Here is a 26,705-nt window from a genome sequence, read left to right as displayed (position 1 = left end):
AAAGGAGTACTTGTGGCACCTTAGAGACTAACCAATTTATTTGAGCATAAGCTTTCGTGAGCTACAGCTCACTTCATCGGATGCATACTGTGGAAAGTATAGAAGATCTTTTTATACACACAAAGCATGAAACAATGGGTGTTTATCACTACAAAAGGTTTTCTCTCCCCCCACCCCACTCTCCTGCTGGTAATAGCTTATCTAAAGTGATCACTCTCCTTACAATGTGTATGATAATCAAGTTGAACCATTTCCAGCACAAATCCAGGTTTTCTCTCCTCCCCCCCCACACAAACCCACTCTCCTGTTGGTAATAGCTTATCTAAAGTGATCATTCTCCTTACAATGTGTATGATAATCCAGGTGGGCCATTTCCAGCACAAATCCAGGGTTTAACAACAACATCTGGGGGGGGGGGTAGGAAAAAACAAGGGGAAATAGGTTACCTTGCATAATGACTTAGCCACTCCCAGTCTCTATTCAAGCCTAAGTTAATTGTATCCAATTTGCAAATGAATTCCAATTCAACAGTCTCTCACTGGAGTCTGGTTTTGAAGTTTTTTTGTTGTAATATCGCAACTTTCATGTCTGTAATCACATGACCAGAGAGATTGAAGTGTTCTCCGACTGGTTTATGAATGTTATAATTCTTGACATCTGATTTGTGTCCATTTATTCTTTTACGTAGAGACTGTCCACTTCGACCAATGTACATGGCAGAGGGGCATTGCTGGCACATGATGGCATATATCACATTGGTAGATGTGCAGGTGAACGAGCCTCTGATAGTGTGGCTGATGTTAATAGGCCCTGTGATTGTGTCCCCTGAATAGGTATGTGGGCACAGTTGGCAACGGGCTTTGTTGCAAGGATAGGTTCCTGGGTTAGTGGTTCTGTTGTGTGGTATGTGGTTGCTGGTGAGTATTTGCTTCAAGTTGGGGGGCTGTCTGTAGGCAAGGACTGGCCTGTCTCCCAAGATTTGTGAGAGTGTTGGGTCATCCTTCAGGATAGGTTGCAGATCCTTAATAATGCGTTGGAGGAGTTTTAGTTGGGGGCTGAAGGTGACGGCTAGTGGCGTTCTGTTATTTTCTTTGTTAGGCCTGTCCTGTAGTCGGTGACTTCTGGGAACTCTTCTGGCTCTATCAATCTGTTTCTTCACTTCCGCAGGTGGGTATTGTAGTTGTAAGAATGCTTGATAGAGATCTTGTAGGTGTTTGTCTCTGTCTGAGGGGTTGGAGCAAATGCGGTTGTATCGCAGAGCTTGGCTGTAGACGATGGATCGTGTGGTGTGGTCAGGGTGAAAGCTGGAGGCATGTAGGTAGGAATAGCAGTCAGTAGGTTTCCAGTATAGGGTGGTGTTTATGTGACCATCATTTATTAGCACTGTAGTGTCCAGGAAGTGGATCTCTTGTGTGGACTGGACCAGGCTGAGGTTGATGGTGGGATGGAAATTGTTGAAATCATGGTGGAATTCCTCAAGGGCTTCTTTTCCATGGGTCCAGATGATGAAGATGTCATCAATATAGTGCAAGTAGAGTAGGGGCATTAGGGGACGAGAGCTGAGGAAGCGTTGTTCTATTTCAGCCATAAAAATGTTGGCATACTGTGGGGCCACGCGGGTACCTATAGCAGTGCCGCTGATTTGAAGGTATACATTGTCCCCAAATGTAAAATAGTTATGGGTAAGGACAAAGTCACAAAGTTCAGCCACCAGGTTAGCCGTGACATTATCGGGGATAGTGTTCTTGACGGCTTGTAGTCCGTCTTTGTGTGGAATGTTGGTGTAGAGGGCTTCTACATCCATAGTGGCCAGGATGGTGTTATCAGGAAGATCACCGATGGATTGTAGTTTCCTCAGGAAGTCAGTGGTGTCTCGAAGGTAGCTGGGAGTCCTGGTAGCGTAGGGCCTGAGGAGGGAGTCTACATAGCTGGACAATCCTGCTGTCAGGGTGCCAATGCCTGAGATGATGGGGCGCCCAGGATTTTCAGGTTTATGGATCTTGGGTAGTAGATAGAATATCCCAGGTTGGAGTTCCAGGGTGTGTCTGTGCGGATTTGATCTTGTGCTTTTTCAGGGAGTTTCTTGAGCAAATGGTGTAGTTTCTTTTGGTAACTCTCAGTGGGATCAGAGGGTAATGGCTTGTAGAAAGTGGTGTTGGAGATCTGCCGAGCAGCCCCTTGTTCATATTCCGACCTATTCATGATGACAACAGCACCTCCTTTGTCAGCCTTTCTGATTATGATGTCAGAGTTGTTTCTGAGGCTGTGGATGGCATTGTGTTCTGCACGGCTGAGGTTGTGGGGCAAGTGATGCTGCTTTTCCACAATTTCAGCCCGTGCACGTCGGCAGAAGCACTCTATGTGGAAATCCAGTCTGCTGTCTCGACCTTCAGGAGGAGTCCACCTAGAATCCTTCTTTTTGTAGTGTTGGTAGGGAGGTCTCTGTGGATTAGTATGTTGTTCAGAGGTGTGTTGGAAATATTCCTTGAGTCGGAGACGTCGAAAATAGGATTCTTGGTCACCACAGAACTGTATCACCATGTTCGTGGGGGTGGAGGGGCAGAAGGAGAGGCCCCGAGATAGGACAGCTGCTTCTGCTGGGCTAAGAGTATAGTTAGATAGGTTAACAATATTGCTGGGTGCGTTGAAGGAACCATTGCTGTGGCCCCTTGTGGCATGTAGTAGTTTAGAAAGTTTAGTGTCCTTTTTCTTTTGTAGAGAAGCAAAGTGTGTGTTGTAAATGGCTTGTCTAGTTTTAATAAAGTCCAGCCACGAGGAAGTTTGTGTGGAAGGTTGTTTTTTTATGAGAGTATCCATTTTTGAGAGCTCATTCTTTATCTTTCCCTGTTTGCTGTAGAGGATGTAGATCAGGTGGTTCCGCAGTTTCTTTGAGAGCGTGTGGCACAAGCTGTCAGCATAGTCTGTGTGGTATGTAGATTGTAATGGATTTTTTACCTTCAGTCCTTTTGGTACGATATCCATCTGTTTGCATTTGGAAAGGAAGATGATGTCTGTCTGTATCTGTACAAGTTTTTTCATGCAGTTGATAGATTTCCACTCCATACAGCTAAATGCAGTGCCTTGCATTTGACCATGTACATTGGTCAAAGTGGACAGTCTCCACGTAAAAGAATAAATGGACACAAATCAGATGTCAAGAATTATAACATTCATAAACCAGTCGGAGAACACTTCAATCTCTCTGGTCACGCGATTACAGACATGAAAGTTGTGATATTACAACAAAAAAACTTCAAAACCAGACTCCAGCGAGAGACTGTTGAATTGGAATTCATTTGCAAATTGGATACAATTAACTTAGGCTTGAATAGAGACTGGGAGTGGCTAAGTCATTATGCAAGGTAACCTATTTCCCCTTGTTTTTTCCTACCCCACCCCCCCAGACGTTCTTGTTAAACCCTGGATTTGTGCTGGAAATGGCCCACCTTGATTATCATACACATTGTAAGGAGAGTGATCACTTTAGATAAGCTATTACCAGCAGGAGAGTGGGGTGGGGGGAGAGAAAACCTTTTGTAGTGGTAAACACCCATTGTTTCATGCTTTGTGTGTATAAAAAGATCTTCTATACTTTCCACAGTATGCATCCGATGAAGTGAGCTGTAGCTCACGAAAGCTTATGCTCAAATAAATTGGTTAGTCTCTAAGGTGCCACAAGTACTCCTTTTCTTTACGCCATGAGTGAATGGCTGTTTGTGCAGTGTTAGGAACAAAGGACGGGTAGGGTTGGCTCCTCTGAGGTACAAAAAAACAGGACATCAGGGATGATTTGGAGACCAAACCCATAAACCTAGACAGCTGCTAGAGTGTACTGAGCCCCCTTATAGATTTTTCCAGGACAGCTACCTCAAACAAGGGATGATCCTGGGAAAAGCTGGGCAAGTGACAACCCTCAGGCAACCACTGGAAGGGACCTCCTTGGTCATCAGGTCCAGTCCCCTGCTATCGCAGGCAGCTCTTTCATATTATCCTGTTCATAAATATACCAAACTCCATTTTAAAACTAGTCCTCATTGGGACGCTGTTCTAGAACCTCCCTCATGTGATGGTTAGAAGCCTTCTAATTTCCAGCCTAAGTTTATCTGTGGCCAGTTTAATCCCCATTCCCTCCCTGGCGTTGTTGTAAGAGCCTTAGATGACAGATACTGTAGAAGTGCAGAGCATCATTAGTCATCATCATTTTAGTTATTTATACGCTGCAACATGTGGTGCTGGGACCAACTTTTGCAGCTCGGAAGTGTTTGGTTTGAGCCCTTCTCTGTTGTTGTTAGCAGCAGCACCAACAATGCTTTTGGGGTCAGAGTGGCAGTGGGATGTGCTACTACCTGTCAGCAGGGTGAAGCCTTGCCCATCTCACCCCATGTCTTTAACTGCCCTGTCTGTGTGGACTGTGAGCTCCCTGGACACGGCCTGTCCCTTACTATGTGTGCACCTGGCACAACAGGGTTGGGATCTCAGCCTCGGCCTAGAGCAAAGGGACCCTCCCCCATGACCCCAGCAGCTCTCTGGCTGGGCAGGGCTCCACTGGGAGCAACTTCCTTCCAAGTCTGGGGCAAGTGGAGAATTGTGGCTGAACATGCATGGTGGAGCCAGGTCCCGCTGCAGCCACACACAACGAGGCCCTGGCTTGGTGCGATGGGCCCAGACACTGCGGTGAGGGGCGCATCAGAGCCGCAGCGAGCGGAGACACCTCCCACAGCTTCGTGCCCACTTCCTGCAGCTGCCTGGCATGACCCAGCCATTAGGACTACAACTCCCAGAACACCCTGCGGCGCAATGGCGTTGAAACCCAGAAATGGGACGGCCCTTCCTTCAAACGCTGCCTTCTCAGTGGACACAGCAGGCGGCAAAGCCCGCCGTTATCACGCTGATTGGTCACAGCGGGAGAGGCGGCCCTCCCCTCCCTTTTTGTGATTGGGCAGATTAGATGAAATTCTCACGCCTTAGCGGCTGAATGATTGGCCATAAACGTCCCCGAGCTCCGCCCCCGCTCTGTGATTGGACAGAGGGGGCGGCTCATCCCTGCCCCGCCCCTTGTCCGCGGGTGGACACTGGTAGCTGCAGGCTTGGGCTGCGCCGGGCGGGCGGGGAGCCGTCGGCTCTGTGTGTGCGCGCGCGCGGGGAGCCCGGAGCTGCGGCGGGCATGAGGTACTGGGGGGAGGGGACGAGGGCAAGGCGAGGGGGAATGGGAGGTACAAGGAGGGGGTCGTGGTGAGGGGTATGGGGTGGATGGGGAGGGGAGAAGGGGCAGGGGTGAGGGGTATGGGGTGGATGGGGAGGGGAGAAGGGGCAGGGGTGAGGGGTATGGGGTGGATGGGGAGGGGAGTAGGGGCAGGGGTGAGGGGTATGGGGTGGATGGGGAGGGGAGTAGGGGCAGGGGTGAGGGGTATGGGGTGGATGGGGAGGGGAGAAGGGGCAGGGGTGAGGGGTATGGGGTGGATGGGGAGGGGAGTAGGGGCAGGGGTGAGGGGTATGGGGTGGATGGGGAGGGGAGAAGGGGCAGGGGTGAGGGGTATGGGGTGGGGAGTAGGGGCAGGGGTGAGGGGGATGGGGTGGGGAGTAGGGGCAGCGGTGAGGGGGATGGGGTGGATGGGGTGGGGAGTAGGGGCAGGGGTGAGGGGGATGGGGTGGGGAGTAGGGGCAGGGGTGAGGGGGATGGGGTGGATGGGGAGGGGAAAAGGGGCAGGGGTATGGGGTGGATGGGCGAAGGGGTGATGGGGAGGGGAGAAGGGGTGGGTGTTTAGGGTGCATAGGGCTGGGATAGAGGGGAGGGCCATGGAGTGGGGGAATAGGGCAAGGGGCAGGGGATGAGAGGAGAGGGGGTTGGGGAGGGTAGTGGATGGGGAAATAGGGGGAGATGGAGGGGAAGAGCCAGGAGGCTAGAGGAAAGGGAGAGGAGAGGGCAGTGGGAGGGGGCCCATAGGAATGGGGGGGTGGATAGAGGAGCAGGGACGGGGAGGGGGCCCATAGGGATGGGAGGTGTGGACAGAGGAATAGGTATGTGGAAGGGGCTGGAGGAAGAATGAGGTGGATGTCTGGGGTGGGGGCACTATGGGGAGTGGAGGGGAAGAAATGGGGCAGGAGGGGGCAGGGTAGTGTGAAGTAGTATGACTTTTTAGGAGCTGGAGACAACCCAGGGCTGTGGGAATTGGGGGTGCAGTAGAGACTGGGTGGGAGGCTGAGGGGTGTGCTAGAAGAGGGATGGTACTGGGATTGAGGGGGAGGGCGGGCTTTGGGCACTGGAGTAGAGAGGAAGGGGGTTGAGTCCACCTTTGGGAATCAGGAGGGAGGCAGGAATGTCAGGGAAGTGATGGGGAAGGAAAGAGGGGTTGGGATGGGCAGGGGGGAGGGGAAGCACCGATGGCAATGGAGGGAAGAGTGAAACGAATCGGTACTTGAATGCTAAACTCCAAGGAGCTAGGAAAGTATCTGCTAGGGTGTGTGGGTGCTGTGGACTGTGGGGGAAGGTGTGTTCACTGGAGCTACTGTGGGATTTGGGGCAGGTCCAGGGGGCTGAGGCTGGAGCGTGCCTGGCTGGTACGTATCAGCTCACACAGTTGTTTGCAAGCATACCACTCCAAACCTGGTGAGTTTTAGGATTGGTTTGTGGGGATGAATTCTGGTCCCATTGAGGGTTTGTGGATTGGTTTGTGGGATGGCATCCTGGCAACCATGGGGCTTTGTGGTCTCTGGGAATTGGAGCCTGTGGAGCCTTCCCCGATGTGTTGATCTTGGCTTTGAAAACAAAAATAGTTCTTAAAACTTGCAAAGCAGCTGGCATCCTTGGCGGTATGACGCCCAACAATCCGGCAGCCTCCCGACGTGCCACCACACGTCAGTGATGTTACGGAATCCCGCAACCCGCTCCTGTGCTGGCAAGAAGATCGGGGGTTCTGGCTTATCTCTCTCTCTGCGTACATCCTTCCCTCAGACCACACACCCACGCAGAGTCTGCCTGTATTGCTAGAGGTGGAGGACACCATATTCTACCAGCACAGTTTCCTTCTTCAGCATCATCATTGGGTGGGGGGAGCCCGGGGGTTGCCAGGTCTGGAAGACACGAATGTGTGACTGCATCAGCATCCCCATTGCTGTATCCCTCACGCCTCCTCACCATTGCCATGGCAACCTCCTATTGATGGTGTATTTATAGAGGAGGAAAACACTGTTCAGAGAAGGAGGGAGGGGCACTGATCGGGTGGGCGTTGAGGCTGGGTTCTGGGTTTGGATTCCTTAGCTTTTTGTCATCCTTGGGCAGAAAAAATTAACTCTTCAGTGTCCTTTGAGGTGGTGTATTTTGTGTTCCAGACCCTGTGTTTTGTATGGGTGCCTATAATGCTGGTGTGTTCAGAAATGTGAAATACATGCCCAGAATATAAATGCATTTCTATATAATCTATGTCACTTGCTGCTATGATACATGCACGTCAATCGTGTGTATGGTATACACATGAATATTGAAGTTCATATCTACCAGGTTGTTTTTCCACTGGATTAAATCGCCCTACTCCTTCGTGCTAGGAATATACTCATGTTCCTCACATGACCTGCGTCCCATCAGCTGGCCCTTTGCATGCTTAATTCAAGAATTACCAGCCCGGCCTCAAGCTTATAATTAAGTTTAAAATATCAACTCTTCTTAAAATGATCCCCCATCCCCCCACACACACACATACCCCTACCCCCTGAAATGTGTCCTGTCGCAAGAGGCGTGTACACCACCGCTCATCAGAGACACCATGTGGCCTAATGAGCCAGGATTCCTGATTTCTAATCCCAGCTCTTGCCACTGACTTGTATGAGGATAAATTAATGATTGTAGACCACCTTGTCCCTTTTAAGTATTGTTGATGAAGATGAGGGTTTGTGTGTAACCCTCTCCTGTTGTCACGTAAATCTTTATTTCTTAATGAAACCGAACATAAGCAAAAATTAGCCACAGCAAAGCAACCTCTGATTATAGCCGATGCAACTGACCACGTTATAGTTACAAGTTCTCAACCTGTGTCACATCAATGTTTTAGGGACTGAAGTTTCCTCTATTGGGCTAACCAGAGCTTAGAAAAAATTTCTTTTTGTTGAAAGCATCTATATTGGTCCAGTCTGTCTTCCTAGCCCCTGGTGGAATGTGAGATAGCAGACTGTAAAATCAGGTTATCTTGCTTTTTTCCTTCATCCCCACTTTAATTCCAGCATGTATTTTGCAGTCAATATTTCACAGACTGCTAGAGAATGCTTTAGGCCATTGAAATGTGCATTCCATATGGCTACAGACTTATTTTCTGTGTCTAACCATTCTTGATACAACAGCTTCTAAAATCATGTAAGATATAGTTGTGGTGTTGGTGGATAGAAATGTTAGTAATAACCAAAAAGAGGTTGTGTGCAAGGTTCACTACTCCCTGCTCTGTTGGGGTAAGAAAAAATTGCTCTGTTACTGGAAGCCTTAGGTTTCTGGGTTTTGAAGAGATGTGACTTTTATTTCTAGCACTCGTGAGTAAAGTAACTGGGCTTAGAAACTGTTGCTGAGCTACGTAAGGACTGATCTAGATCTGAGTATTGTAAATCCTGGACCTCAGACTAGTGTAGCTTTTATTTCTTGTTGTTTCTCCCCCCAACCCCCAATAATAAAAGTAAAGTCCGGTGAGACTCTTTTTACCTCTCTGGTTTGCAGAGTCACTAGAGCCCCTGGATGGAATTGGGTTCTGCTGTGCAGATCTGAGATGGGGGGGAGAAAAGCTGGGGAATTCCTGTAACGATGCATCATGGGCTTGAGCTGGCTAGCAGAGCACAATGGGGAGGTGGTAGAATAGAGTCTGAAGAATCCTCTTGTCACTGGTGAATAGGAAATTGCTCCTGTGTGTGGAGGGACACCAGACACTTCTGCATAATGTGATTTCATTGTTTACAGCAAGTTAACCTTCCAAATGTAGTATTGCCTTCCTGAGTTTGCACACCGCTGTCGCCCCACTGCGGGGCTGTTAGTTTTGCTGTGCAGCATTAATGGAACTCTTCTCGTTTGCGCTGCTGCTATTCAGGAGGTTGAGCAGCAGTGAAACAGTCAGCAGTTGTCATTCTGCAGCTACGCGGGAAAGCTGTGAACAGCAGAAGCATCCACTGGAACCGTTCATGGAGGAGAAGGGCTCAAACATAAATACACTGGAGGCAGTTGAGGGGCATGGGTAGAGTAGCAGTAGCCGGGAGGTGGGGGAAGGATAGAGTAGCAGGCTGCTCGATCCCCCTAAGCAGTGCATTCCAGCACCCTCTCTTTCTAGCAGCTGGGGATACTATTACTATATTACTGTTACGCAACTTGTGTTGAAGTGGTGCCTTGGGCCCTGGTCCATTACTGGGGCCCCTGTGTGCCAGGTGCCGTACAAACCCAAACAGCTTACGTTCTGTGGGTGTTTCTTCCTTCATGCGGCTGGTGTATTCACCCTAAAGTTAGCAGGTGCCAGGTGCAGTTTTCAAGCCTGTAGTACAGTATTTGTGTGCTGTGGAGATCGGCTTTGATCTGGCACCTCTGGGTGAAGAAATCTTGTTTGTTTCTCATCCTCTGGCTTGGCTCTGGGCTCCTGGCCATCTAGCTCATCTTTCATTTTATGGACACTGTTCTGTATGCACCCAGATGTCCAAACTCTCTTCTTCAAGGGCCTGATCCTGTGAGGTGGTTGAGCATCCTCAATTCCTACTGCCTTAGGGAGCTGAGAACACCCCAAGCAGTCTACATGAGGGAGGCTATACCAGTAGCTATGCCAGTAGAGCCGCCTAGAGGAGATGCGGCATAAAGAGATCTTTTGCCGGTATGGTTGAACCTCCAGCCCAAACGACGTAAGCTATACTGGTAAAAGGACTCATGCTGGCAGCATCTACATGGAGGTTTTTGGCAGCCTAGCTGTGCTTTCATACCCCTGCCCAACATAACTATTCCAGGAAAACTTTGTGGTGTAGACCCGGCCTCCACAGGTTGCAGGATCAGGCTATAAGTTCTCAGACCAGTAAGGCTCCTTAGTGCACACTGTGGGTTTACACTGGCTGGCAGAGCCTTCCTGGCCACGTAAGAGGCGCTGGCCTTGGAACAAGGGGTAGTTAATGTTAGGGCAGCAGAAGTTGGACGTAGCCTGGCAGTGAAGTACAAAGTCTCCTGCTGTGGGGAGAGGTTGTAAAGCACTTTGCAAGCCTGCATGTTCTAGGCCTCTTGCCTGCCAGCCTGAGGCTAGATGATATGAAGCAGTCAGTTAATATGTGGGGACTGAGTGTGCTACATCTCTCCTGCATGATGTGATGGAGCAGAAGCCATGGGGGTGTTTTTACCCTCTCCTACTGAAGTGGGGCACATTGTTCAGTGAGAGACAAAGATGCCCTGAGCTGACTGATGGGAATCCCTTTAGGCCTTGTGGCCTGCCTCTTGGGCACTCGGGAGTTATGCAGAGCCACTGATATGCTGTCTTGAAGCCAAGGGATTTGGGGGCAGCCAAATGGACATGTGGGGTGGGAGGGCTGAAAGCGGGTTGGATGAGCTGGTGAGGGCCAGCTGCCATTCTGCGACATGTGGTGTGTACCAAAGGAGCCTGGGGGCAGTATTGGGTGGGTCATGGTTTCCTGTAGAGACGATGGGTATATAGAGCTCAGCTGGGACCTGCAGCAGGCTGCCTAGGCTCCAGAAAAAGCCGTCTTTCCCCATGGATCAGTCCCTGCTACTGGTGTGACCAAGGGCTTGGAACCACTGCCTGTGGCTTTGAGCCCTCCATGACTCTCCCATTTTCTTCCCAACAGGTAGGTGAAAGCCCTGAGTATCTGAGCAAGGCAGCATGGCAAGTAAGTATTTCCCAATGAGGGCCTCAAGGGCAGGGAGGGGCAAGCATGGTGTCTTCACCTCTTCTGGAGCAAGGGGTGTGGGGGGACGGGTCTCCTGCATGTGGTGGGGGAAAGGGCTGGTAGCCTCCTCTTTGAGAAGAGGGTAGGGAATAGTCTGTGTTGCCTTGGGTCTCGGAGTGGGGCAGTGTCATGGCCCCTTCTAGGATCAGAGGCTTGAGGCACGGCTCTGTCTCTTCCTGCACATCTCTTCGCTGTGTGTTCCTGGGCTGCAGAGTCAGAGCCTGGTGTACAGTAGAACAGCTGGGTGAATTGCTGGTCCCTCTCGCATGCCTGTAACACACCAGGCACCCCCACCCAACTGCGTTTTCAGTTATGCCACCATTTGGCTCAGCCTTGCTCTCACCACCTTATCAAGCCAGAGTGGGCACAGATTGCTGGCCTAATAGCCCCAGTCATGCACAGAGTGCTGCTCTGCCCTTCCCACAGTGCACTGGTCACGGCTTAGGCAGGCTGCCTGGTCTGCTTTCCATTCTGGGGCCATTTGGCTGGGGGCCTGTTACCTGTGCTGCCCAGGTGGTGGTGCTCATTTGTGCACTGTGTTCACAACAACCCACTTCTTCAGCAGTAATTTGACTTTGTTCTGCTCCAGTCGCCAGTATGGCTCCTGGGAGTATGGTACGGGCAGATCTGAGAGTGCTGTGGGCATTGATGACTAGCTGGGAAGGGGAGGTTACCCAGGCCCTACAATTGCTGTGTAAGCGAACAGCCAAGTAACCCACTGTAATGGCCGCTGCTTGGACTAGCGAGCTGTGCTGTGACAATATCGAGGGCCTGATTGCTCAGCACGATAAAGCTGGGACAATAATGGCAGGGTGGAAAAAGCATGTTTGATCTTTAAAGAGCTACACTGAATCCTCCCTGCTCGCTCTTGTGTGCAGCCTGATGTGCTGCTGCGTGGCACAGAGGCTGCGTTCAATGCTCCGCTGGGAGCTGAGGATAGCCCTGGTTCTGAAGCCAGACTGGGAGAGGCCAGGGATCTTGGGATCTGCTTGGGGCATGCCAGGATCCAGACCTGACAGTGGAGACAGCGGTCAAGCTGAGCCAGCAGGAAGAGCTGGGAGCTGAGGGCTACTCTGTGCCAGGTACGCAGCTCTTTGTTATATATATTGTGCCAGTGGCTGAGGGCAGGTGCAGGGGAAAGAGTGGCTTGTTATGGATGCTGCCATTAGTGCTTTTTAAAAGGCACTTGTCGCCTCAGACAAGGGTGGAAGGGCCCACCTCTCCCCCTTCCCTGCCATCCCTGGCTCCACAGTTACCAAGCCCTTCCCCAATAATTCCCCAGTAACCCTGCCCAATGCCTTTCTGGCCATATGAGCCACGTTCACTGTTAGGGTGGCTGTACCCAGCAGCCGCTGAGCAATGCCATCTGCTTGGACTCGAAGCTGGTGAAGTAAGGGGGAAAAACAAAATAACACAAACTGCAGCTTAAGCCTACAAATAAGAACTTGGTGGCAGGAAGCTACCTCTTGTCTGCTGTGGCCAAACGTTTGTGGCACTGCATCTGTTGGTCCCTGGGCCATGGCACCCAATTAGCATGCTGCTCTTATCTGGCCTCAGTCATGTGCCATTCTGTCTGATTAATGCATGAAAGACAGTCATTGGCATATTTTGTTATCAAAGTGATGTAGAGCTAACACAGGCCATGGGAGCTGCCAGGATAATTACTGTTTATCCTACCTGCTGTCAGGCACTGAATGCATTGAAAGAAATCTACCGTGGATACCAATTAACTGTAATCCTTATTCCTTTGTGTCTGTAAATCTTTCGTCACGCTTGTGCTCCAGCGTACAGAGGGAGATCTTCGGGGCAAACCCTGCTGTTGACAGTCACTGGGGCTCACTGGTCTTAGTGCCTTTGAAAATCTCTACCCCCCCCACACACACACCTCCCATCCAGTTTGGAGGCAATGCTTATTCCCCTTTACCCTGTAGAATAGGGGAGGGCAAACTACGGCCTGTGGGCTGGATCCGGTCCATCAGGGCTTTCAATCCGGCCCGCGGGATTGCCAGCCCTGTGGCGCAGCAGGGCTAAGGCAGGCTCCCTGCCTGCCCTGGCCCTGCGCCGCTCCCGGAAGCAGCAGGCATCACATCCCTATGGTCCCTGGGGAGGGGCAGAGGGCTCCGTGCAGTGCCCTCGCCTGCAGGCACCACCCCCCCGCAGCTCCCATTAGACGGGAACGGGGAACCGTGGCCAATGGGAGCTTTGGGCAGGGGGTGGTACCCACAGGCGAGGGCAGCACATGGCGGAGCTGCCTGCCCCACCCCACCCCCAGGAGCCACTGCCAGACATACTGGCCACTTCCAGGAATGGTGCAGGGCCAGGGCTGGCAGGGAGCCTGCCTTAGCCGCACTGCTGCGACCCCAGAGCCACTTGAGGTAAGCAGCGCCGGGTCGGAGCTCACAGCCCGAACTTCTCCTGCATCCCACACCCCAACCCTCTCTCAAACTCTGCACCCCCCCTGCACTCCAGACCTCTGCTCTGAGCCCCCTTCTGCACCCCTCACCGCTCCTGCACCCCAACCCCTTGTCCTGAGCCCCTTCCTGCACACTGCATCCCGTCCCACACCCCCTCCTGCACCCCAACCACCTGCCTCAGCCCTACATTCATGGCCCTGCATACAATTTCGCCACCCAGATGTGGCCCTCGGGCCAAAATGTTTGCCCACCCCTGCTGTAGAAGCTCACGCAACCCCTGCCTTCTTTGAGCCTGTCCCCCAGTGTCCACTTGAGTGACTCCAGGGCTAACCTACCAGCCTCCCGCCTTGCTCTGATATCCCTTGCTCACTCTTGCTGGGACCATCCGCACAGACATGTCTCTGAGGCTCCTGTTTGCCTGATAAGTAGCCTTTGATTGTGTGGTTATACTGACTGTCAGTAGCTCCCCATCCCTTCCTTGTCCTTCGTTCCAATGATTTAGCATCTCCACCCTTCTTGTAACAATTGTGAATTCTAAGGGGTCCTTGCGGGCTCCAGTCCAAGGAGAGCCTTTCTGGAGGCACTGGCATTCAAAATTGAGCTAGAACAATGACTTCCATTGTGTTCCTTAATGATCCAAGGAATGATCGAGCTTTTGATTCCCTTATTGAAGCTCTTATTTGTTTCTTTTCATTATAGAAGCCAGTATAGCACCGTGGATGTCCCAGAGCAGGGAACGGGCCAGGTGGCGAGGTTGCACAGTGTTGGAAAGGCTGGCAAACCTGAGGTCCAGGAAAAGCAGGAACAGGCTTGTCACTTCAGGAAACACAGAGGGAGACTCAAAGGAGATCGGAGTGAGTGTTCCAGTGTGAGGAGGACGAAGTGAGATGCACTTCTGAAAGACTGGATGGGTCAAGGCAGAAGGCCGAGGAGCTAGTGCCACGCTATTTCCAGAAAGATAGGAAATGACTTGAGGATAGACAGCTCCATTGTGAAATCTCCACCCAGTGCATGAAGGCTGAAGAGCAGATGACAGCCAAAGCTGACCCAGCAACCGATCCCTGCATCATCTGCTCAATACATCCCTGCTAAGCTGTCCAGTGCTCCTCTCAGGACAGCTCCCTCACAGCCATTCCCCATGAAAGTCCTTCACAAAGACTGAAGAAATAGGAGAGCTGGGGCCCCAGCGAGATGCACTTGATGACTGTAAAATAGCCTCTCCATTCCCATTGTTTTTGTAAATATGTTGCTCTGGTCTAGTATTGCAGTTGGCCTGCATCTTTGTATAATAAAGTAGATTCTGGAGAAGTCATTGTAATTCACATGCTTCATATTGTTCTTTATTATCCATGTCGAGCTGTCTGCGGTGACTCAGGAGCGTGACTACCAACCTCAGGGCAGACTGCTAAGAACCAGGGCACAAACCCCAAATTGCCTGCTAGTTCTATACTTAGATTTCACCAACCAATTATTAAGTGGAAACTCTGGCTCAGTAACAGCCTTCATATGGAGTCATATTATATACTGATATGCCGTATATCAGTTGCACCTTAGATCTCACACTGAAGACAACACTTGTAACCAATCCTATAATAAACTATTTAAAGATTTAGTAAATAGGAAAGGAAATGAGTTATTTACAAGATTCAAGCAGGTAAACATAAATATACAAATGAGTTACAATCTTAAGTTTCAAGAGGTAGAAGCTTCTATAAAAAGCAAACTCTATATGTCCTTTAGGGCTAACCTGGACTAAGCTCTGGGGATCTTTTGCTTATGCATAGAAAATCTTGCCCCCCAGAGTCCAAGCATCATAGAGATCCAGTTCTTTATTGTTAAGTGTTTTTATTCCTCTCTCTCCATGCAGGGGACTGGATTAGATAACCTCTCAAGGTCCCTTCCAGTCCTATGATTCTTTGTGCTCTGAGTTGTGAACTCAGCTGATGGGAGGAATCCACCTGCATGACTCATCTTCGTGGTGGGAGGAAGAGCAGAGCAACAAATGTCTTTTGTTCTCTTTAATGTTCTACAATAGTCCATCTGATGTTGATGGGCCTTCCTCTTGGCCAGGACGTAACACCTTCTGTTGGTGACTAGCACTTTACACTAGTTAATGTCTCTCTTGTCTGGTGATTTACAGCGTCACAGAAGCTTACAATACAAATGCTTAAATATTACTTGCAGTGTCTGTATCCCATATTTTAAGGTGAGATTAATGCATGCAGCAATTCACAAGCAATCTGTAAAGGCTAAACATGTTAGTAAATTCTCATACCTATTTTAATAACACTAACACACAGGTGAGCCAGACTGCTTCCAGCTGTATATTTTTCCGTGATCAGTTGAGACATGGGGACTTTGGCATGAGCTGCCACTTGATCTGCCAGTGTCGCAGTCCATACAACAGCAGTTCTCTCTTCCATAAACTCCCTCACCAGAGCAAATATTAATAAACCCTAGGGAAAAAAAGTAAATGCAGTAACTCATCAAGTGTATCCCATCATGACCAAAAGATGGTGGCATGTCATAGCAGTAATTGCTAATACACATCAATGCCTCTGGAGCAGTATACTCCATAAAACCACTCACCATACCAGTTGAGAGTAGGAAAAATGAAGGTCTCATGAAAACATAAGGAGAAACCTGCCACCAATATAGCAACAAATGACTCCTAATTAAAGAGAAGGTAACATTTTTAGTTAACTGCTCGCATGATCCTTCTTCCAAGTCCTGCCATTAGTTAGAAAGTGTGTGCACAGAGCACTTACTGTCTGGGCAAATCGCAGGCTGTGCTAATGAACAACTGCTTCATGTGTAACAGTTTGGCTGTGTGAAAGTTGTTTCAAATCCCACTGCCCTCTCACTCCATTGTGCACAGGAGACCTTGCCTTTGCTTTCACATGGATTTTGCAAAATGCATGCGATTGCAGAGATAATTGCTGCAGTAGTCAGTGAAGTGTCATGACTGGTAACCCACCTGGCCTTGTCTCCCAAATGTGCACTGTCCTGGGTACAGGTCTCTGGGTTTGTGCCATCTGGGAATGGTTTCATGAACTGAGGCACTGGTTGGCCTGCTGGGTGACCCTGAATTGCTGTGGGGATGGAGACCCCATCACTGCCTGGGCCTTCAGTGAGAGTAGGGGTCCCCTCTATTCTCCTGGAAGAGTCCAGAGTGTTTGACCATTCTCCTGTGTGCTCTGAGCACCCTGGGTATGTTTGCATGATCTTTGTGTGATCCCTGATTATTTAAATCCATGAATTCTCTCTGCCACCTTGGCTGCTCTGAGCACATGCCACTGCATGGAATGCCATGCCATTGCGAGAGTCTGAAACCAGCAGCTGCTGGAGACTTCCTAGCCCCAAACTGGGACCCAAGGGAGAAATAACTGTCCTGGGTGGATAGCTTCCACAGGGCAATTGCCACTCTTCGGCAGGGTGATTCGCTGTCTCCTCCTTGTGGGCTGGTGCTTCCGCATTGGGGCTAGTCCACACCCACTGCACTGAAAAGTGTCCTTCCTTAGTATGAAGTTATGCAGCTGCTTGCTGCTCCTCACAGGTCCTGAACCACTTGGTGTCCCCAGTTTGTGGCATGGTGTGGACCCAAAGTGGGATTTCATCTGTGGAGTGTCATCCTTGTGTACTGCACAGATCCAGCCATAGGTGGGGTAGGGGCATGAACGTTGCAGCCGAAGCTGCGTGAACTGCTGGTATTGGTCTCTGGCTCTTCACAGATGCTGTCAGGGCTCTCTGTACCTCGTAGCAGCTGTCGGATGCACCTCAGGATGGCCTCTCCAAAGCTCCAGCTGGAACCATTCCTGAGCTGAGGGTTTGTCCTGGCCTGTTTGAGAAAGGGAGTTGGAAATAATGCCAACTCCTGGGGAACTATGGGAGTTTGGCCTCATCTCCGACAATCCCTCTGGGATCACAGAAGGCGTTTTAGAATCTCTCACCGTGCAATGGTGTACTGGGAACGTGGGATTGGTAATGCAGCATAAGGGGCGGGGAGAGCACAGCTAGCATAGGTGCATTGGCCCATTGGTACTTAGACTGGCATTATCCCCTGCTGCAGCTATCGTGGTTCGGCGCTGGTGCAGATGCCGCCTAATCTGCTGACCTATAATGTAGCTGCAGCATGGGCTGTGACGATGACGTAGAGAAGGGCTGCAAAAGCCCCAATCTCCTTCCTTCAGACAGTGGCGCCTCTTAACCGAGAGTCCCTGCTCATCATTGGTTCTGGCAGCAGATAGACGCATGGCGCTTTGGTTCTCCTGAGCAGTGGTGGTGCTGCCGGCAACGCAGCGTGCCAGTGGAGGGCTCAGACCCTCTGCCTCAGGAGCTCCTGTTCCTCCATCCATGCCTCTTCCCTGTGCCCTGAGACTGCCTCCTCCTGTTGTGGCCATAAATGGGGCAGTGCCATAGCGCTACCAGTTGTGCTCTGGTCCCCTATTGCAGCGGGCGCTTTGCCTCTAATTCAGCTGGTGGTTCCCAGCCCATTGAACTGAGTTCACGTGGTGTTGTAAGGAACCAGGGCAGGTGGTACAGGATGGCTGGATCAGCCCAGATTGGGTGTTGCATAGGCTTCTGATGCCGTTAGACAGGAGACTGCAGGTGGGTGATATTGCAACAGGAGACCCTCAGTCATAGGCAGGGAGCAGCAAACCAAAGGGCAGGCAGGGTTTTAACATGAACAGTATACCCCAGGTATGACTAAAATCCCCTTGGAGCTTGGCCAATGCTTTTAGTGGATATGGCCCAGAATCCCTCCGTGATCACCATTGTGTGGGTTGATTGCAGGCTGGGTTCTGATCTCCTCCCCCTGCATCCCAACAGCACTGGATTTCGCTTGGGCAGGGGGGCGGGATGGACAATAGCACCGAGGGCCTGAAGTTACAACCAGCCCGGTGTAGCACTCGCAAGTTTTCCCCTCAGTCTAGTCCTGCCCGCACTTCGAAACATTCAGGGCTGTTGAGAGAGAGGGATGGGCTGTGATGTGGCACTGCCGAGGTCATTGTGTTCTGCTGGTGCGGGGGTGGGGACTATTAAAACTCTACTTGTGAATCTCTCTTGCCATTGTTCTCCCTCAGCCCAGCGCACAGTTCCCGTCTGGCTCCATCATGCTAGCACTGGCCAGCTTGGTCCTAGGCAGCGGGAGAGCCTGTAAGGGCTGCTCAGCGCCTGCTCTGCCCTCTCTCTGGTAGGATGTTGTGCCCTCTGAGCTCGCGGGACTGGGTGGGCGGACTCTAGCACTGGGCTGTGTAGCATAGCCAGTGGGCACCTGTGTAGTAGCCTGGTCCCTGTGGCAGCGAGAGGCCGCTCGTTGGATCGTGCTGGGGCTGGGTGTGTGGGAGTCCTCAGCGCCTCTCTGCGTTGTGTGTTTCAGTGTTCCTGGGGGCCAAGAATGCCCACTCGGTTCTCAAACGCTTCCCCCGGGCCAACAGCTTCCTGGAGGAGTTCCGCCAGGGCACCATCGAGCGAGAGTGCATCGAGGAGATCTGCAGCTATGAGGAGGTCAAGGAGGTGTTCGAGAACAAGGAGAAAACGGTACATGGGCGGTGAGGCTGTGGGGAGCAGAGCCCGAGGAGATGGAATAACTCGAGCCCTGAGGGGGGCGTGAAGGAGATGGAGGGGAGAGAGAGCGGATTGCCCTGCCCACGAGGTGGTTTGTTCCCTGGGTGTCAGCAGGAAACCTGAGCTCAGCTCACCTGTCCCACGCAACGCCATCTCCCTGCCAGGTGTCCTTGCACTGCGAGCCATGGTGTGGGCAAGGCATTGCTGGCACTGCCACCGTGTGCTTGTGGCACACTCCCTGCCCCCCAGTCTAACCAGGGCAGGAGGTGGTGCTAGCACAGGGGCCCTCAGCCTCTCATTGGGCCACTTGCTGCTGTCAGGGCGAGAGCCCAGAAACCTGTGCACTGGTTCCCATGATGTCTCAGGTACTGGCTCCCGGGTTTGTGCTCCATTGGAGGGGAACCAGTAGGCGGTGGCGGAACAGTTCTACCTCAGCTACAGAGTGGAAGTCGGGCATGTAAGCGAGCACCCCTTCCTTCGGCCACCAAGCTGAGGGGCACTGCTTTGACATGAACGCCTGTGACTGGTGCTGGTTTGTTCCCCTCTGCAGATGGAGTTCTGGAAAGGATACACCAACTCTGTCTACTCCGTCAAGGACCCCGGGCAGGGCACAGAGCGCTCAGATGCTATGTATGTGGTGGTGCCTCTCCTGGGAGTGGCTCTGCTCATAGTCATTGCCCTGTTCATCATCTGGAGGTGTCAGCTGCAGAAGGCCACGCGCCACCGTCCCTCGTACGCCCAGAACCGCTACCTGGCCAGCCGAGCGGGCCGCAGCCTCCCCAGGGTCATGGTGTACCGAGAGACATCTCACAGCCAGGGGGAAGGTCAGTCCCAGCGCGAGCCAGGCAGCAGGGTGCCTGCTGATGGCAGAGCAGGAGGCAGCTCCCAGCTGGATGGCACTCTTTACCCGCCGGAGCATTCCGTCTCAGTCCTCTCCAGACTGTCTAGCGCCACCCCGCCCCCTTCCTACGAGGAGGTGACCGGGCACCCGGAGAGCAGCAGTGGCGAGGAAACCAGCGTCTCCTACAATGACCCACCGCCCAAATACGAAGAGATAGTGGGAGTGGCCCCTGCCTTGGACAAATAGTGGCGCTAGCTCCATTCGCCTGGACCCTCCTTTTGGTGTAATTCTCTCTCTCACTTTTACTAGACGATGCCATCACGGAAAAGCCTTACCTTCTTTGCTCACCAAAAATAACCGTCCCTAACGGGAGGTGGGGGGTGGCACCAGAGTCCAGGCTGGGGTGCAGTAGAGAGCAGCCACCGATGCAAGAAGGCACAAGCCCTGGAGATCCCCCCTCTCCTGCAGCCACAATCCAGCTTGCACAGGCTCTGCATGGAGAGAGACCAGCCCCCTAGAGGCACCCTGGCAGGTTGTGCTAGGTTCCTTGGTGCCCATGATCACTGGGGTGAAAGGATCTCGCAGCAGTGGAGTTCCTCTCCCTGTATCCCAGCAAAGCCCCATTTCTTTTTGTAGTGGGAAGAGCAGAGCAGCATGAACAAAACCTTCCCGAGGGGCAAGAGGTGCTTCCTGCCCACCCCAAACAGGCGGCTCTGCCCATGCGACGTGGCACTCACAGAAGCGGGGAGGGGTGCTCCGTGGAGCGCCAGGCTGCGAGAACGGAGAATGGCCCTCCAGCCCTTTCCCATAAGTGCCATAACAGCAGGAGATGAGTGGCAGATTGTCGCTGGCCCTGTGGGGGTTCTCGTCGGTGTGTTCAATCCAAAAAATAGGTGTAGTGTCGTCCTGTGTTTGAAACAGCCACACTGCTGCCTCGGTGCCCACCTCAGCCTCACTGCATATGCACACACTGTCCCTGGCATCCATGGCGCTGAGACACCCGTAGTCATGGGACCAGCGAACAGATAGACAGGACCTTTTCAATGTTTCTTGCAGCATCCATCAGTGGAGCCGATGATGGTTTGTGCCTCAGCAATCGTGTTGTTCCTACGTCTGAATGAGGTCCTGTTTTTCCCTGCATCTGGACTGTGGGATCTTTGTCTGGGAGAGGGTAGGGGATGGTCCTGGCTATTTCACTGCTCACTTGTTTAGCACTGATATTTTATTTTGCCTTTGGAAGATTTATTTTTCCTTGGTTTCTTGTCAGAGGTGTGTGTGAATGTCAATCACTTGAGATCCCTGTACAGCTTTGCACAAGGGGTGAAACAAATCCGCTCTCTAGCTCTGTTACCAGGATCAGTGAAACAGATGCAGTTTATATCGTCCTCCTCCCTCTTCTCTGCTCATTCTGCCCACCTGCATTTTTGTGATCTTCTGCGGGATGCGGCTGCAACCAGGGAGATGTTTTGTGATCCTGTATCTTATTTCCAAAGGGGAATATCCCGGGGGCTAGCGCCTGTGTAGAGAATGTCTCTAGAGGTGTGGACTGGGGTTTGTGTCTCAATGATCACTGCTTTTTGTAACATCTGTTCTAGTGAGCGGTGTTTCTGTAACAATTGGGGATGAAGGTGTTGAGCTGGGATTGTCCTCTTGTGCCTCCTGTCTCTGTGTGTGGCTGAGGCAGGTGGGCAGTGGTCTGTCCTTTTGCCCTGCATGACGCCAAATCAAAGATTGATTCTGGCAGATTTTTAAGGTTCTTCCCTTTCTTTAAGTGTGGGGATGCCTCTTCCTCCTTGACTCTTTCCCGTTCCCCTCCCAGACCTCTGCCAGGGCCTCTTCCACAAATTGGACACAGTTAAAGAGGATGTCTTTCCATCCCATTCCCCATCCCACCATGCTCCAGCTTCCTATACCAGTGCAGTCTGTGAACAATCTGCAGAAAGGAATGTGTTGAACTACATGCTCACCAGGCTGGAGGCAGATGCAGTGCAGCACCCCTGCCATCCTGCACCCAGACGTGCTTCCCCATGTCCATTGCAGCTTTGCTTCTGCGGGACCATCAGCTCTGCAAGGTGAGGATGTGAGACTGGTCTCCAAGGCCCACAGTGTGATCTGTGCTGAGGCTACTGTACAGAACCTGCTAAGGCAGAGGGGAATCCCTGGGGCTTTGTGAGATCAGGGCGAATTGACTTGGGACCGTAGGGCCTGGTGCACCTGCAAGGGTAAGGCAAGCATGACTTGCTTCAGCGTCTTGTGCTGCCCCTTGCTGCCTTCTGGAGCTCACACAGTTGGCAGGGCAGAGCTAGAGGAGGCAGGAGACACAGACAAGGGAGAGCAGAGGAACAAGGGAAAAGGGAGGGGGAATTGTGGGTGAACATGGTCTTGTGAAGTAAAGTGCGGGAAAGAGGAACTCAGTGTTGTCCAGCCCATAACTCAGAGGAAGCCCCTAGACACTCAGGCGCTCTGATTAGCCAACTGAACTGTGCTGCCATCAGCTCAGGTGATTTGTGATGTTTCTGTTCAGCAGGAAGTGCTGTGCGGGGAGTTGCCGGGGCTGGTGGACTCTTTCCCCTCCCCAACCCCCGGCAATGTCTCCAGAGGCTGGGGCTGGCCATATGGGGAGGAGGCATTTTCTGCATGGTGCATGTTTGATACAAGCCACTACCAAGCTTCACAAATGTGACTCTCTGTTGAAGATCCCATGTTCACAGTATTGTGCTTTATATGCAGCCAGGAGGTCAAATCTCCACTCTTTCCTATGACTTTTGGTCACCTGTAACTGTAAAAAGATCTATGAAACATCACAAACATACAGAGGCTGCATGTTGTGGGGTAGGTTGTGGTTAAGGCATAGGACTGGGAGCTAGAAGGTCTGGGTTCTGGCTCTGTCACTGAGCCAGTGTGTGACCTTGGGACAGTCACTTACACTGTGATTCAGTTTCCTCCTCCGGACAGACAGTAGCTTGTGGGGGTGTTGTGAAGCTAAATTTACGGCATGTAAAGTGCTTTGAGATCCTTGGATCAAGGTACAAACGATCCAGTGCAAGATAAATGGGCGGAGCTTAGGAAAGTTCCCTGTAAGATTCTGCAGGTTCTTTTGAGCTTCCTCAGTCTGCAGAGGCCTCTTCTCCTTATGGGTTTAAGAGTGCTTTGGTGCGTGGACATGGATTGGATTATCTGTGGGTTTTCCCTATTGGCTGTGTTGAACTTCAGGCTATAGGGCTACCAATTTAAAACCAGAACGTGCTGTCAGACTCTCTAGAGTTGCAGTGCACACTCCGTGGCCCAGCTTTCATCAGCAATAGTGGACCTCATGCTCCCATGCTGCTCCCTTGTATCTGTTCTTGGGCCCATTTCAGAATGCATGGAATGTGCAGAAATTGAGGGTGTGGGCTGATTTGGCTAAGGCCTGGATTTCACAGAATATTGTCAGCCTTTTTTTTAAAGAAACAAAGTGTCAGACGCACTGATCATGTTTGGTTTTCTAAATATCTTTTTTGAAAAATCTGTGTTTTAGTCCCTGACTTTTTATTGGGGTCAAAACATTGAGAACCGAACATCATGAGTAGTTACAGAGAGCAACTTAATTAAACAGTGGACCAAATTCCTTGCTCTTACGAGGGCACAACTCCATTGTCATACACCAGCTGTGAATTTGGCTTTCTGACTGACATCACCTTTGTTATTGTTTCCCAGTGGGCTTTTGCCTCACTCCAAATTCTTTCCTTCTCTTCCCCTCTCTTCAGAAAACAGAAGCACAATGAGCACAGTAAAATCAAAGAGAAACCCCAGCAAAAGGTTTAATGAAACCAACAAAAACCATGTGCCTCAAACTTCCCTAAACTCTTTAAACCTCTTCTGCAGTCCTGTGAATCTAAAAGCTGCAACATTGTGCAAAGGCAGAGGAGCCTGACAGTGATCAGAAAAAGAAAAGGAGTACTTGTGGCACCTTAGAGACTTACCAATTTATTTGAGCATAAGCTTTCGTGATGCATCTGATTAAGTAAGCTGTAGCTCACGAAAGCTTATGCTCAAATAAATTGGTTAGTCTCTAAGGTGCCACAAGTACTCCTTTTCTTTTTGCGAATACAGACTAACACGGCTGCTACTCTGAAATCAGTGATCAGAAAGTGACCCACGGCAGCGTGGCCAAGAAATGCATCCAGTACACAAATGGCATAAAGTGAGCTCTGTTTTGCTTTTAGTGTTGTTAATAGCACTGGAAGGCTAATTCTGTCTTGCAGGGTCTGATATTTAACTTGGAGATGTCCCCTTTTCAAAGCTGCTTTGGAAAAGTAGCTGATTACTGCTTACTGGATCTGAACAATGGTTCAGCTCTGTTACTTTCTTGAGGAGAAATGGATTATTGGTGATGTTTGTTTAGTGCCCGTGAGTTGCACAGTGCACTTATGCCCTGACTGGTACAAGGACCGACAGCTTATACTTAGGATAAGCATGAAAGGAATTACTGAGGGAATGAAACTGCCCGTACTCTTGTTGCATGCCATCTTGGAAAGCAATCCAGTTGCTTCTCTGAGTTGCACCTCCAACTGTCTCTTTTACAACCCTGCTGGTGAGTTCCTCATTGCAAGGAGCTTGGCTTAGCAAGGGGGGCTCCTGCTCTCTCCCTTGTGCCCTCCCTTCTTGTTGGCAGACCCCCGATGTGGTGGTCTCACTGTGCTAGTATTGAAACGTCCAGCACTGCCATCCCTGTAACGTTACCAAGCACAAATCTCCCCCCACAAGCACCTGAAAGGACATTTCAGCTGGGTGGAAACTCCCATCACTACATATACCTCTCAACTGTCCCAGGTTTGCCTCTGGCCCAAGCACATCCCGTGTTCTCACTCCTTCGTTCTGGAAAATGTCTGACAGCGGAAAGGTGGACTCAGGAAACTGAAGGTTAGAGAAAATGTTATTTCTGTTCCAGGCGCCGCGCTTGCATTGTTTGCAGATGCCTGCACTGCTGTTTGTTGTCTCTCTCTCCTTCTGGGTCTGTGTTCCACATGTGGGCCTTAGTGGGCTGAGAGGTATATATGGTCTGTAGCCGGATCAGGATCCACCAGAGCCTGAAAAGGAACAGAGGGAGATAGATGGGAATTTATTCCTCTCTCTCTCTCTCTGTAATATTCACAGTAATTAACCCTGCGGTTTGTATTCTGTAAAACTTGGTATATTTCTGTGCCAAAATATTATTTATTAAAAAAAACACTGTCAAAATTGTTTAGTGTGACTTTTCTTTTAACTGAACTAACTTGTTGGTTCCGAGTTACTCGGGGGGAGGGGTCAGCTCCTATTTAGGATGGAGGACTTTTCTGTGGGCCCAGTTCAGCCTTGCACCTTGTGTAGTCATTTACATCAGTGCAAAGTGAAGCACTATGAAATCACAAGGGTACCATTTTTCACCCCTATTGTATGAGTGTAAATAGCTACACACGGTACAAGGTTTCTGGATGAACTGGCCCTTGTGTGCCTTTTATGGACTAGCTTTCTAACTTGGATGAAGGTGATCAGTAAACTCAGCTTGAAAGGAAGGACTAAAGAACGCTGCATGCAGGGCTAGAGCTGGCATTATGCTTATTGAGAGAGAAAGAATGGCATGAAATTTATCTTTGAAACGGTACTTGCAGCTCATAGAACGCTGTGCTGGAAACACAGGGCGTGTTGTCTTCAGGTTACAGCCCAGCACTGGCTAGAGTCTGTTTTGGACTGTGACCTTTGTCACCCTGTAAAGTGGGAATAATGCTTACTTCACAGGCACATTGGGAAGATTAGCCCATGCTGTGATATTTATAGCGCAGCTCAAGAGCCTTGTCTGGAAGGCAATATGCACTGGTCTGGTTTCAGCCTACCAGTGTCCCTGCCAAGCAATCAGTTGTCTGGCTGACCATCCCCGACAGCCTCCCCAGTGCCAATGCACCAGGAATGAAAACCAGAGGGAAAGGTGGTGTTTGCGGATGGCGTATTCAGTGCAGGGAATAAAATGCAGTCCTCACCCCACGGAGCTGACATTTATGGAGAGAATACTGCTAACAAGCAGGGCCCAGGGGGTTTCTTGGGTAATATTGATTGGCTGCAGTTATAGCCCTGACGTGAACTGCTGCCATGACCTTTCAAGCAGTGTCCCAGGCTAAGGTTGATTAAATGTATGCAGTGGTGATGTGGGGTGAGATTTCCACAGGGACCTACAAAGCATTCAGGAGCATTAAGTCCCATTGACTTTTGGTGGGACTTATGCTCTCAAGTTGCTTAGGCATCTTTGAGAGTCTCCCCCATAAACAGCAGGACGGAGGCAACTTGGGGTTTATCTTAAGCCCTTTTGTGACCGGACTATGGCCAGGAATTGAATCTCAAGCCCATGGCTCCAGGAAGGTGATTCAAAACTCCTTAAAACCTGCCATACTTTTGCATCATCTCATACCACTTAGCAGGCAGTAACCCTCGACAGGTTGATGTGGTGTTGATGGTGGCTCCTTCTTTTGCTGAGGCTCTCTGAGGACACTTAGGCCTGGCACGTGGGTTTTTGTTTGGATTTAAACTTTTCCGTGCCATGCCTGCAGCCCACATAAGGACATGCCCCTCCTGGAGCGTCTCAAAGTAAAACTGACTAGAGATGCACCACTGAAACCGACCAGCGTACATTGTCCAGAGTAAAAGATGCAAAAATAAACAACCGCAATAAATGGGGCAAAGGAAATTAGAGGGTAACGTTCTTCAGTTTCCATGCTCTAGCATGCCATTGAGCATAGGTGCTCAGAGAGCCCAATCACGTTTTTAAAAATACATATTTTAACCTGACCATGTCACGTTTTTAGTAACAAAACCATAGTGTTACTGAGAAGGATTTCCATTGAATGGCAGATAGTTTGTGGAGTGGAGGATGGGAGGAGATTAACAGCCAGGCGCCCCAGTAATAGTGCAGTGATACAGTACAGAGCTGAGACACCAGCCCCCTCGAATCCCCAGAGAGCATGTTTCTCTTA

General features: G+C 50.7%; 1 protein-coding gene across 4 annotated transcripts; it reads left to right on the top strand.

Moving 5' to 3' along the window:
* The first annotated feature begins 5,052 nt into the window (after positions 1–5,052).
* PRRG3 (proline rich and Gla domain 3) lies at positions 5,053–24,933 on the top strand. 4 transcript variants are annotated; one of them, XR_012641035.1, is made up of 4 exons: positions 5,053–5,169; positions 10,798–10,839; positions 11,778–11,981; positions 14,013–14,756. XR_012641035.1 is itself a non-coding variant. In XM_074964381.1 (4 exons), exons 2-4 carry the CDS (start codon positions 10,833–10,835, stop codon positions 19,966–19,968), a joined length of 705 nt encoding a protein of 234 aa, XP_074820482.1. In that variant the 5' UTR covers positions 5,053–5,169; positions 10,798–10,832; the 3' UTR covers positions 19,969–24,933. The 4 variants fall into 4 exon arrangements, 1 of the variants encoding a protein (XP_074820482.1); XM_074964381.1 differs by lacking the exons at positions 11,778–11,981; positions 14,013–14,756 and adding exons at positions 18,694–18,854; positions 19,432–24,933; XR_012641036.1 differs by lacking the exon at positions 11,778–11,981 and having other exon boundaries at positions 14,013–14,759.
* The last annotated feature ends 1,772 nt before the right edge of the window (positions 24,934–26,705 follow it).

Source organism: Natator depressus, chromosome 9 (genome assembly GCF_965152275.1).
Source record: "Natator depressus isolate rNatDep1 chromosome 9, rNatDep2.hap1, whole genome shotgun sequence".
NCBI classification, from domain to species: domain Eukaryota; kingdom Metazoa; phylum Chordata; order Testudines; family Cheloniidae; genus Natator; species Natator depressus.
Note: the sequence above shows the minus strand (reverse complement) of the source record. Positions and strands in the feature narration are given on the sequence as shown.